Source organism: Anoplopoma fimbria, chromosome 5, assembly GCF_027596085.1.
Source record: "Anoplopoma fimbria isolate UVic2021 breed Golden Eagle Sablefish chromosome 5, Afim_UVic_2022, whole genome shotgun sequence".
Classification (NCBI taxonomy): Eukaryota; Metazoa; Chordata; class Actinopteri; order Perciformes; family Anoplopomatidae; genus Anoplopoma; species Anoplopoma fimbria.
This window is the reverse complement of record NC_072453.1, coordinates 5151768-5164836: the sequence shown is the minus strand read 5'-3', so window position 1 is coordinate 5164836 and position 13069 is coordinate 5151768. Positions and strand designations below refer to the sequence as shown.

At 42.3% G+C, this 13069-nt stretch overlaps 2 protein-coding genes across 5 annotated transcripts; one reads left to right on the top strand and one right to left on the bottom strand.

Annotated features, from left to right (window-relative positions):
• Positions 1-74: 74 nt before the first annotated feature.
• On the top strand, positions 75-6003 carry rsph10b (radial spoke head 10 homolog B). Of its 3 annotated transcripts, XM_054599143.1 has the most exons (19): positions 75-324; positions 447-522; positions 854-922; positions 1075-1248; positions 1320-1405; positions 1485-1605; positions 1716-1892; positions 2153-2258; positions 2336-2427; positions 2538-2727; positions 2860-2968; positions 3372-3451; positions 3697-3845; positions 4043-4147; positions 4296-4427; positions 4656-4715; positions 4988-5087; positions 5252-5493; positions 5926-6003. In XM_054599143.1, the coding sequence occupies exons 1-18, from the start codon at positions 152-154 to the stop codon at positions 5476-5478; spliced, it is 2226 nt and encodes a 741-aa protein (XP_054455118.1). In that variant the 5' UTR covers positions 75-151; the 3' UTR covers positions 5479-5493; positions 5926-6003. The 3 variants fall into 3 exon arrangements, with proteins under 3 accessions (XP_054455118.1, XP_054455120.1, XP_054455117.1); XM_054599145.1 differs by lacking the exon at positions 4656-4715; XM_054599142.1 differs by lacking the exon at positions 5926-6003 and having other exon boundaries at positions 4641-4715; positions 5252-5631.
• Positions 6004-6096: 93 nt separating this feature from the next.
• Positions 6097-12207, bottom strand: dlgap5 (discs, large (Drosophila) homolog-associated protein 5). 2 transcript variants are annotated; one of them, XM_054599140.1, is made up of 19 exons: positions 12080-12207; positions 11097-11344; positions 10816-11003; positions 10586-10660; positions 10437-10476; positions 10248-10340; positions 10027-10113; positions 9846-9920; positions 9686-9723; positions 9355-9596; positions 9005-9178; positions 8806-8894; positions 8539-8699; positions 8353-8454; positions 7984-8233; positions 7208-7860; positions 6905-7055; positions 6497-6540; positions 6097-6357 (listed from the first exon to the last, which is right to left on the bottom strand). In XM_054599140.1, the coding sequence occupies exons 2-19, from the start codon at positions 11332-11334 to the stop codon at positions 6250-6252; spliced, it is 2808 nt and encodes a 935-aa protein (XP_054455115.1). In that variant the 5' UTR covers positions 11335-11344; positions 12080-12207; the 3' UTR covers positions 6097-6249. The 2 variants fall into 2 exon arrangements, with proteins under 2 accessions (XP_054455115.1, XP_054455116.1); XM_054599141.1 differs by lacking the exon at positions 6497-6540 and having other exon boundaries at positions 6098-6357.
• Positions 12208-13069: the final 862 nt, after the last annotated feature.

Here is a 13069-nt window from a genome sequence, read left to right as displayed (position 1 = left end):
AAGGCTCCCGTAGTTGTGAGTGTGCTCTATCGTTACCATGGAGAGGAACCTACCTTTAAAAGCGAGAGATACACAAACGGCGCAAAATGACACATGGGAGAGAAAAGAAGAAAACTACGATAAGAAAAACAATAAACAGGAAAACGAGACAATGCGCGGAAACGCAGAGCTGCCTCATACAGCGGAGGAAAGAGAAAAGAGGAAGTTAGTGGGCTGTTGTGCAAGTTCAAAAGAGAAACAGAACCAAACCCACCTACACGATGAGCAGCCCGAGAACGACGCCATTCATGAATTCACTACACTTTTAAGTTTAATCGTACAGAGGTAAATCATCATTGTTTTAGGTGCTCTACACGCTTCATTTCCTTAAATAGTAAAGAATATATATTCAGTGGCCTGTGACCTAAAGTGTGACGTTTACATCCATGTTGGTGTCTTATTGACAGATATGAAGGGGAAACCAGTGAAGACCAGTTTCATGGAGAAGGGGTTGCTTGTTTTGAAGGAGGTCATATTTACAAGGTAATATTGTAAATAATGCCACATTTGGAAAGACAATATATTAACCAATACAGTAAATGCATAATTAAGTTTATTGTCCATTTACCTAAATCAAAAATGTGTATGATCCTAACAAAAAGGTATTAAAGTAAATTTGAAAATATTTCAAACCATTGCAAACACATTTCTAAAAATGTTTTAAACACATGCATGTTGTCATGCCCGGTGAGTGACAGGATCACAGTTTTACATGGCTTAAAATGCATTTTCAAATATATTCTGAAAATGCACCAGAACTGCTCTTATTTCCATAAGGATAAATAAAATCAGTCACCTCTTTGTTTTTCTGTAGGGGATGTTTTCCAAGGGACTTATGGATGGGCGTGGTATCTTCACAGGAGCTGACGGATGGAAATATGAGGTAGGGTACAATAATGATACTTCATGATAACTGTAATAAACTTAAATCTTATTAAGTGTCTCTTAACAAAGTGTGAAAAACATCCTCAACATGTGTCCTGTATACATACAAAATAAAATATTGACAGGGCTTTTTAATATCTAATCCATCAGGGAGAATTTGTTTGCAACATGCCGATGGGCAAGGGCACCTACACCTGGCCAGATGGCAGCTCCTATAAGGGGGAAGTGTACAATGGTATACGACATGGGACTGGAACTTACAAATGTGCAATAAATGGTGTGTCATACACAGGGCAGTGGGAACAAGGCAAGAGGCATGGCAAGGTATGATCCACCAAGTCATATATGTTATAGTCCTTTTTTTGTGTATGTATAATTGGTTTTCTTTGTGTTAGGGTGCAGTGTATTATAACCTGGATAAGACATCTTGGTACAAAGGAGATTGGGTGAAAAACAACAGAGAGGGAAGGGGAGTAAGACGGTATGTATGGAGGACATAATCTAATCTGTAGCCTGAGTGATATTTGAACTGCCCAAAGGTGACACCAGTGTCTCAACAGCTACCCCTCTGGAAACATGTACTCTGGTGAGTGGAAGAACAACCTGAGACATGGAGAGGGCACGATGAGGTGGCTAGAACTGGGGCAACAGTATGTTGGGATGTGGCAGAATGGAGACCAAGTATGAGAGAACACCACTGACACCAACGTATCCATATTGCACAAATTCAAGGACAATAGCTTTTTATCCCCCTTAAATCGTAAACCTGTTTTCCCCCTCTTCTCTGGCAGCATGGACGAGGCACACAGTTCTGGATCATGAGGCGAGCGGATGGATCTCAGTATCCCCAGAGCAATCAGTACACAGGGGATTTCGTTCAGGGTCAGAGACACGGGCAGGGAACCTTATGCTACGCTAGTGGTGCCATCTATGAAGGAGAATGGAGAAGCAATAAAAAACATGGCAAGGTTGATCAATAATACTGAATTGCCTCTCACAGTATATACGCATTTCACACTTCATTGAGTTAAATTCAGGGTGAAAAGATTGGAGGTTTCTTGCTTGGAAGTTGCAAATACTTGTTTTATTGCTTTAAAAGTGCATTTTAATAGCAGAAGATGAAAGATCTGTCATCCATTTTAAACTCAGAGCTCGCCTATGAGAGACGTATGATGTATATTATTACAAAAATGTGTAAAAGTTACTATATGTACTATGTGATTCATAGGCAAAATTCACTTTTGAGGATGGGCATGTTTTTGAAGGAGAGTTTATGGACGACCAGATGATGCCACACAACCTTAATGATAACAAAGCTCCCATTGCTCTGCCTGGTAAGACACCTACAGTACATTCAAAATGTTCAGCCTGCCAGCGAGGAGATAATAAACAGTGTTTTGTCTCGTTACAGGTTCATCTATCTTAAAAACAGACATGACTCTGAACATTGAATGTCTCCTGGAGAAAATCCCTGAGGGAAAGCTCGGCACTGAGCTTAAACAGGTAGGTTCCGGCTTCACACTGCAACAGTGTCAACATATCATCTTTTCGCCATGTCCTTATTTTCACCCCAGCTCCTACCCTGATACTCTGGCGGGCTCATGTATAAACAGGTGGAGTTTGTGGTGCTGAGGCAAGCGTCAGAGCTGAGGTCTGTCTATAGTTTCTACAGCAGACTTGGCCATGCCCACTCCCCAGACAACCCCTTCCTGCTGTCCCGCCTGCAGTTCTGGCGCCTGCTCAAAGACTGTAACATCCACCATCAAGGCATCACTCTGACTCAGATAGACCACTTCATCAGAGGTGAGAAGGACTAGCACTCACAATCTCTCCTACATACTTAATACAACTCACATATTCATGACAGGAGGTTGATCGTTGATCGCTTCATAAATACAGTATTTTTGTGCTTAATGTTGTTACTTTGTGTCTCAGAGGATGCTACACCAGCCGAGATCCACTCTCCTTTCACTCCCATGCTTCTGCGTAGGCTCCTCAGCTGTCTAGTGGTTGTAGCCTACCACACCTACCATAAGGACATGGAGTAAGGAATGACTTCTAACAGAATGAATTAGTCCAGTACTTCGGTTCAGGACTAAATACCTGCCAAACTAATGACATTCCCATCAGATTTAGCTGTACTTTGTGTTTTGTGCTAATTAACAAATGTTGGCAAGCTTACATGCTAAACTAAGATGGTGAACATGTTGACATCAACATGTTAGCATTGTCATTGTGAGCATGTTGTCATTAGAATTTAGCTCAGGGCACAGATGTTGCTCAAACTGTAAATGAGCTCCAGTGATGTAAGAGTTGTAAGGTTTTCACTCAAAGGCAACATGGGGACACAGAATAACTATCCCACCAGGAAATAACACAAGGACACAATTTTATATATAAACATGTTATCCTTGGTAACAGATTTTGAGCATCTCCTCTTTTCACAGGTCACAAAACAACCTTCTGGCAGCCTGCTTTTCTAAACTGATGACGGACAACATCCTTCCTAATTCTAAGAATGTAAAAGGTGCTCAAAGTATAATATTATAGGCTAATGTGTACACACTTATAAGTCGACAGAGCAAACTGATATATTACGGCAAAAAATGTTTCTGTCTGTCAGGGCATTATCAGTTTTCAGGTTCCTGGTTCGTTAGATGTTTTTACATATTTTGTGTAAGATATCAGCCACAGAAACTTCAGAATTCAACCAACTTGTTTAGCTCTATGTTATGAAGTTATAGTCCATTAACTGTTGCTGTTTTGACCCAGGTTTCCTGTTTAGGCAGCCAGACTGTGCAGTGGTGGCTGTGAGCTTCTTAAAGAAGTGCTGGGAAGTTTATCAGGCTTACTGCAAAGTCAGTGCACCCCCCCGAGATGACCAGACCATGACCTGCCGACACCTGCTGTGGATGTTCAAGGTGCAACAGACTATAACACGAAGATTACCATGATATTAGCTTCTTCTTAAAATATATATTTTTTCTATGTTGTGTACTACAACCAAACCAGAGGGCTGCTCAATTTTTATTTACTAGATCAAGGAAAACAAACTTTTACCAGCATTTAGTACATTCATTTAGACACATTGGTGATACATTTATTGTTCCCCTGCCAGGATCTCCATCTGCTAGACAATAACCTGACCACAGCCAGATTACTGCAGATCATCACTGCAGAAAACCGGGACCCCAGCAACCTGTCCGCCTGTCTGGATCTGGAGGTCTGCCTGTAGTGTTTATACCAGTTGACTCATTCATTATTTTTCAGTGTTTATTAACAGATTAGCATTAATATACTTACCCTTGTTTGTGTGTCTTCCTTTCCCTCTCTGTATAACTTTTGTTGTTGTCCCACTTGTTCTGCTTCAGATTACATTCCTGGAGTTTTTTGAGGTACTTCTGGGCTCTGCTGAGGTGAAGTGTCAGCGGGTTGCTGAAGGCCTGGAGGAGGCCCAGTCACCATCCAGCCCTGACGCTGAGGCCAGGAGGGTTATACCTGAGGTGATTTACAAACAGATTACAAACTTCTCAGTCGGTCAGATCCTTTCTCAAGCCTCTCTTGACCTCTGCTTTCCTTTCTCACTGGATGTGAAGAGTGTAGCTGATCCAGCATACTGTGATTTAGTTGTTGTTGGAATTACAGAATAGATAAGACTATAAAGTAAAGCTGGGAATACTACACAAGAAAATAAACAAAATAATGACTTTTTACAGTTTCTATCCATCCAGGTGGCAGCTCCATTAAATCATCCCATCACTCCTGAAATCTCCAGTTCAAAGACAGTGGAGGTTGGTTGCAACGGGCAATCTATCATGCACAATAAAGAAATTTGTGTGCTTCACCTATGCAATGATTTGGCATCATGAGTTATGAATATCTGTATTAGAAATCACACGTCCACCATTATGTGAAAAGATGAGAAACACATCCAAATATCCAGAAGTGATTCATCAGTATTGTAACATCTCCTCTGTTGATATTAAGGAAATATGCTGGGAGCTGGGCTATACGACATGGCTGAAATCTTAAATAACATTATTTTATTTGCATCTTATTGTAGACAGGGAAATCAAGTGATACAGCAGAAGTATCCACTGCTCAGGACGTGGTGACTCAACAGGATGTCAAGACTAAAGTCACTAAGAAACCTCAGTCTGCAGGTTTGTTTTGTTAGGTTTTAGTGTCTCATTAATTCAAATAATGTATTTTTATGAATTGCAGAAGGGAAAAGGATTTCAGCACTCTTCTATATGCTATGTTCAGAAAGTGTCAGGACGTTTACATTTTTGCAGTGACTATATAGAATATATCATGTTTCCTCTAGAGCAAAGAAGTAAAGGAAAAAGCGTGCTAACCAGAGGAATTGAGTCCAAAGACTGTGAAGTGGAGCTTTGGAACCAGACGATCCATCAGTTCTTCAACCACTTTTTCTTCCCGGCTTTTGAACATTACCAGTTGGTGTCCAGAAACATGAAGGAGGAGAAGCTCTGCCAGGAGGCCCAGAGACGCATCGCTCTGGCAAAGGCCAAACAAAGAGCAACTCCCAGCTAAGACTTATTTAGTTAGGTCAGTTGAGAGTATTTTGTAATAAGTATAATTTGTCAAACTTTAAGCAGGTTCAACAGCAGTTTTCCCCCCGCAAAATGACAATCTTAATGGACCACTTTTTATTTGAATGGAATAAATTATATATTATTTACTGTATTCATTGTGGGTTTACATGTGTAAGAATAGTCTGGTGTGTTTGACTTGATTGCGGGGTTGAACGTGAGTTTGACAAACAAGCCAGTTTCATGAGTTGCTTTGAGAAATAGAAACCAGACAAATGCATTAATACAGCCACTAGATGGCAACTTTCCCTCCCAAAACTTCAATTCCACTATTATCTCCGCCTCTTGGGTGTGAAGTCTCCACCAAAATCATACTACTGCTCCTTTACTCACATTATTGTGCCAAAGATGTGTGCAATTCTCATTGTTGTACTGTATTGTGTTACAGGTAGAGGGGGCGTTAGGAGGCTGATTGATGACAAGAGATGCACCTGAACTATCCACACAGTCCAGAAACAAACCAAAGCCTTTAAATACAGTGACTAATAAAAGCATTAAATGTACTACCGATTTGTGCTTGGGTGTAAATGAAGACTACTGCTCAATACTTGGTTGTAAGTAAAATTTTAATTATATGACAAAACTATATTCCCGTAATCTAAAAATAAAAAAAAGGCAGAATCACTCAGATTATATTTTTTTCCAATGAGAGTAACAAAATGAGTCAATATATGCAAAATATAAAAGCACAACAGTATCTCTAGGCTACACATCAGAGGGGAGGAGTGAAGACCATGAGGTCACTTGGACAGACGGACTGGCGTATCCGGTCCTTCAGGTCCGGGGTGAAGAGAAGCATGGCAGACTCGACTGTCTGGGCCTGAAAAATGCACAAAGAAAAATACAGTAAGACTATTCAGCAATGATAAGGCTGAAATAAAGATATAGAAGTGATAAATAGTTTCAATGGGGATTTAAAAACAGTAAATATTTGAAATAAAGACAGGAAAAACATTGACCTGTGGTGACTGAAGATTTAAGGCTGAACGCACCGCTGGATGTGCTGTGGTGACAGTGAGAAGGGAGCATAACAGTGAGTGAAGAAAGTAGAAAGTGCAGTTTAAAATAAAACCTTTGCCAGAAGAAAGCCCCGTTTGATATTCCCTTAGAACCAGACAATCACAACATTTTCTCTGAAAGCTGCACTATGAAGGTCTGACATTTAAGGATTGACAATTCCTTAAGGAAAAACATCAATCACACTCAGAGAACAACTACTGAATTCCTTAAATATAAATCCTAGTTTTGATATCTTTAAACACATTTCAATAAAGAAATCCTGTCCGCTGCATTTTAGTATAAATTAGTGTCAAGCTATAAAAACCCACATGTACACAGTGTGTGATATCTAAGGGCATCAATCATACCTGGTTCTTGCTGAGTAAGCAGGTCCTCTATCTGACCTCTAGGACTCTCCATCTCTACATCCACCGCCATGGGGGACATCGCCTCCAATGGCGACAGGCTGCATCTCTGTGACGGCTGGAGGTAACGCTCAAAGTCCAACCCAGGAATTTCCTTAAAATAGCAAGAGAATAACTTGTTTATGCATAGCAACATAAAATAAAAACAGTTTGGATTGTATTTTTTTTAATAAATGGCATCCTATGAGGCTTATATTTGTTTTAATAAATAACTAGAAATTTAGTGAAGCCTGAAGATGTGTTTACCTCAACAAAGGAGTTGTCTGGTGTATTACACACAGGCTCTTGGGGCTTCAGAAGACCCTGCACAGCAGGAGGGGAGGAGATGAGAGGCTGGCGGGGAGTCACACAGGGTGACAACGTGAAACTCAGAGATAATGAGGTCTCAGGGGCCTGGGACACAGTTGGAGTTGTTTTGCAAGGAGAGAGCGGGAGGTCAACGTCGACAGCTTCAGCTGTTTCGCCTTGCTCCTCTGCAACGTAAATGGATGGAAGTGAATGCACGGTTGCGGGCGTGCTCAATTCGGAAGGAGAAGCAGTGTTTTCCTGCGTGGTGACCATTTCCTGGTGTCCCTCAGGCTGGGTGTCCTCTGAAAGCACTTCCTTGACAGGTGAGAAACAAAGGGAGACGTTTACAGTGCCCTTTCTCTTCTGGCATGACTGAGGAGTGCCACGTTGAGACTTTGGTGCTTGTGCTGGGGTTTGGTCCAGGGTAAGTCGGAGGTAGGCAGGAGTGTGGATGGGCTGAGCGGGAGAGGGGATGGTGCGAAGGGGGGTCTGTGCCAGTGCAAGGGATCGCCGTGTGCCTCTTCTAGGTGAGAGGTAGTTTGAGCAGGGGGAAGCCTGAGGCAGCACAGCGGCACTCAGACGGCTGGATCTCCTCACTGAACCTGTAGAAACTACAATATGACAACATGATCATTAGATCACAGTGGGGAAAAAAAAAAAAACAAAAACACAAGCAAATGCTGACAAATGACATGAAAAGCAAGTTCTTTGGCAATTAGCCATTTTTCTCTCACCCGATGGTCTGGCCGGGCTCTCCACCTGGAAGAAGCCTCCGTCAAAGACCACCGTCGGATGGGGCTCGGCTTGGGGCTGGGGTTCCTCAGAGTTCAGGCTGTGGCTGTCTCCATCACTGCCAGCATCTTTTGCTGCTTTCTCTGCCTCGGCTGCCTGCTGTTTGGCTTTCATGGCCGCTTTCACAGCAGCCAGGCGAGACTTGGCTGCTCCTTTAGTTCCTGTTGGCTTGGCAGGTGCAGCTGATGGTTTCTGTCAAAAGCACAGTACAGGCATAAAGTCTTTACATCCATGGAATGACACTGTTTGCTCCTCAACAGAGCAAACAAACATTTTTTTTTTAAACAAATATATTTAGAAAGAATCTTCACCTTCACCACTTTCTTCTGTCGTGGTGGTGGCTTGTGCTCCTCCACCCAGCCTCGGCTCTCTGCTTCTTTAAGAGCGTCAAACTTATTTTGGACATCCTCTACCTGAAAAAAGTACAAAGCAAATATAATAAACCTTCTCCTTATGCATCTGAAACAATGTGTTGTCCCGCTCTTGTGGACACTCACCTGGTAATACACCATGTCCCAGAATCCCTGCAGGTCAGTGCAGGTGGTGATCCTCTCCCCCCGGCCCAGCTCGCAGTCATCCACCAGACCGTTGAACTGTTTAAAGCGCTCCTTCATCAACAGCCTCGCTTGGCCCACTGCTGTACGCATACGGTCTCTCACTGAAGAGACATGGACAAAAAAGACAGTGAATTAGAAGTGTTCAGTTAGGGAATAATGTACTGTTTTCCAATTAGGGATATCACATATTCAGCATGACACACTCACTCTCTTCTGGGATGGACTCATCCTCCACTTTAGCGTCCCAGAGGACACTAAGAGTCGTCAGTCTGACCGTCTCATTGGCAATTTCCGATCTGAATAACATACAAGAAAGAAATTATTGTAAATATTTTTGAATTAACTAAAAAAAGTCATTGGAAAAATCGGAATAGATGAAACGGCAGATTTTAAAAAGGGATTCCACCTGAAGTATGGTACGTCATGTTTTGATTCCAGGGGGCTGCCTGGAGTTGGAGGGGCCTTTGTGGGAGATGTGCGGGGAGGAGAGCGACGAGGGGATTTTGGTGGATAGGGTTCACTGGGCTCAGCCTGAGACTCAATGTTGAGAGTGGGGACCTCTGGAATACCGAAGCTGGGGCTAGGCAGGAAGAGCAACAACATGGCATTGAGATAGGAAACAACTCCAAGTTTTAATCCATAGAAACGATCAAGGTTAAAGACAAAAATCTCTGGTACCTTGTCGTTTAATATTTACTGCCATTATTTGGCTCATAGTCACAGTGTTATTAAATTTCCAAATAAAAACAAACAGACCTTGGTGTAAGGAAGGCGTCTGCTGAGCGAGGAGTGAGAGGCTCAAACTGGAAGGACGACAAGCCAGTGGGAGCCTGGAATATAAAACCTTTTGGAGCAAAAGAAGATACAGAGGATGTAGCTTCTACGGGATCCACAGCAGGGATAGAGTCGGTCGGAGCTTGGTCTACCACCATGTCTTCAGGGCACGGTGACGGGCACGGGGGACAAGGCTTTTTCTCTGGCTCCTGCATCTCAGCCTCCTACACAAAACATATTAAGTTAAGTTTTATGGGTCAAAACGTAGTCGCAGCTTTAACACAGTGTGTGTAAAACTCAAAGAAATGCTCACCTTGGCCCCAACAGGCTCAACAGTGTTGTCGAGCATTGCTGCATAGAAAGAAACACAAAAAAAAATTTGTGAGAGAAGTTCAAAGCAATTAACATGGGAAAAGTGAAACTGATGAACAGTCTCTTAAATTGGATGGCTCTTTTTCAACATTTAATGATACCTTCAGAGTTATTTTCTCCGTAAGAAAAGGGGGCCACATGGTTGACAAACGCTCTGCTTCTTGTGGCTCTTACATCTGAGGGTAAGGAGAGGAATTTAGGAATATTAAGAGCATTTTTGTCAAAACGATATCAAAAACAGTAAAACTGCGGCCCTGGCACAGTGCGTATCTGCAGACTTACCCTTAGGTTTGTCTTTCACTACAGGAGCTGCTGTAACAGGAGGCCTGTTGGCAGTTCTAGTCCTAGACGCTCGAACGACAGGCTCCACTAAAGGTAGGATGGCATGACACAGACACAGTTTGAGATGGAAATAAGGGAACACGATAGGGTGAAACCAACACAAGAGCCGGTCTCAAGGTCAAGCTATGTATGAGGTTTCTTTTTTTTTTAATATTACTTACCTGCAGAAACTTTAATCTTGGGAATAGCTGGAACAGGTGCAAGCTTGACAGGAGCGGCCCGGCTCCTGGTTGATCTCTCCACAGCAGGTTGAGCTATAGGAGGGGCAAGAGGTCAGATCCTACATACACCAGGTCACAGAAGACGGTATGCTTCATTTAAAATAAAAAAGATACATTCGATTTATTTACCTTTTTTTGCCACATTATTTGTATCCTGCATCTTCAGAGGCTGTAGAAATTTTGTCAAAAGAAAAGCAATGCAACAATGTGCGTATTAGATTTCACTTTTTTGAAGGTAATATGAGAATACAATGAGGTTTTCTTAGAGGGAGTAGTACCCTCTCGATTGGCTGATGCTGTTTCATTGATCGAGTGATTCTGGCACTCTGGGAAGAAGCTGTGTTCCCTTTTGTCTGAAAGACAAGCAAAAATGACATGTTGATCATTAGAACTGCTAAAAAGAGCCATACCTCCATTATAAATCATGTCATTGTATCTAACAGGAGTAGTGGGGTAGATATTTACAGTTAAGATGTGTAAACTAGTCTATTGATGAGTCCTCCCTCACCTCCTTAGCTCTGGTTGAGGAAGCTGGGACCACGGGCAGAGAGGGAATGGTAAGGGTGTCTTTTGGATGATACATGCCCGTCTTGAATACCCCTTTACGCTCCTTTTCTCTCATTTCCTTCTCTTTCTCAAGAGCCTTACGCTCTTTCCAACGCGCAAGCTGTTTCAACCTCTCTTCTCCAGCCAGGTCTGTGAAGAAAATGGAGGGTTATTGTGTGGGTGCCATATTCAGAACATGTTATTAGGGTTTAGTTGTAGCTGTGATGTAAACTGAGGACTTACTTTTGGCAGATTTGGCATTGTTCAATGTCTTCTCCTCAATGGTGGACATGTTGGCCATCGCAATGGAGGCCTCCAGGGAAGACATCTCCATCTCCGGGAGCTTGGCCAGCTGCCTGCGTGTATTCACGATCCGTTCTCGGTTTTCCTTTTGGGACTGAGACCTCCTGCGGGACATTTTCACCCTCAGCATCGACACACTGGTGTCCCGCTGGCGCAGGTGAGCAAATTGAGAATCCATGTTCAGGTATCTGGAGAAGAGAGGAGAGGGCAGAAGATGGTGCATTATAGGCATCGTTATTGGAAGTACAACATATTGGATTATCATAAAGTAATTATGCCAACTGGCAAAAAATGTAATAAACTGAACATTTTTTTAAAAAGAAAGAGGAATTAGAGACTGTTGAAATGACAGAAGTAATGACATCTGTTCTGAACTGTAGTCATCTATAACAAACCAACTGAACAGAGTAGGACCATACTTTTTTTTTAACTAAGGGCTGAAACTGATTGCAGTAATATCATTATCTCAACAGAGTTACAATGTAGCCAAGTTACCAAAAGTCATGAAAATGATCAGGATCAGGATTTACCCTCACAAAGAACATCAGTTGAGCTAAAGAACTCTACGACGTCACACGCTTGTTTCTACAGTGCAGCGTTAGACAGTCACATCCCGAGAGCTCGGTGGTTCAACACCGAACGTTAGGCTGATGTTCGGCTACCAAACACCGTGTGACTACCGGTAGCCGCCGTTAACGACAAAGTCCATTAAAACGGCCACAAGTTGAATTAGTGCGAAAAGTAGCGTTAACGCGTTACCTAACAAAATTAGCTAAAGGGATTAAACTAACGCTCCCGTCAAGCTCAACAATGTCCTGATCGATTATGAAGCACAAGCGTCGAGCTGAGCTGACGTCACCGTGTTTAGCATAGAAAAGCCTAACTGTCTTCTTAGATAATATATAATTGCAAATATATCTTACCTTGCTCTCTCCCTCCTAAAAACACGTATAAAAACAAACTTCCTCCGCTGGTCGTCCAGTAAAAAAACTTACTACACGAGTGGGTGTCCTGGTCCAGCCTGAACTACACAACAATCATGGCGGGGGACTTTTTGAAATTCATCTACGGTAACGCTGATTGGCTGCAAGGCGACCGGGTTAGTGATCACTGATTGGTTCTTTTCCCTCTTCTTCTACAGAGTATTTTTTGGTGGTAAGCAATTTAGGATTTGACGACACCCATTGGCTTGGAGTGAGAAGGGACAATTAAAGAGTTTCATTTGATCAAGGTCTGCTCTTTCTGTCTGTGATTTACATGACATTACATTACAGTCATTTAGCAGACGCTTTTATCCAAAGCGACTTACAATAAGTGTATTCAACATAGGTATTCAAGAGAACTGCTAGTCACCAGAAGTCATAAGTGCATCTCCTTTCTTAAACAAGCATCTAAAAGCATAATCCAGAGCAAAAGTACAGTGCAACAAACTAATATGAATATAATAAGTGCAACAAACTAATATGAATATAATAAGTGCTAAGTGGAAGGCTCAGGGTAGTACTTCTTGAAGAGGTGAGTTTTCAGCCTGCGCCGAAAGATGGGCAGCGACTCTGCTGTCCTGACGTCAGTGGGGAGTTCATTCCACCACTGTGGGGCCAGGACAGAAAAAAGTTTACCTGAGAATGGCCTTCTCAGAATACTGGGCTCCCAAAAAATGATCCAATCGGGTCCTGAAACAGTTAATATCCATGATCCTTGCCATGTTCCAACGCCTGCAGTTTAAATGATTTTAGGTAAATCCTCAAATTACTTCTTTGGTTGTTTTTCATATTTAAATGCAGAAATGATTGCTATAAAGCACAAAAAAAAAGGCAAGATCCCTTCAAAGGAAGCCCACCACAAAAGCAGCTTTACAAATTGTGTGTAAGTAAATGGATGCTGTCCAACTGTTTAATAAATTATCTCCAATG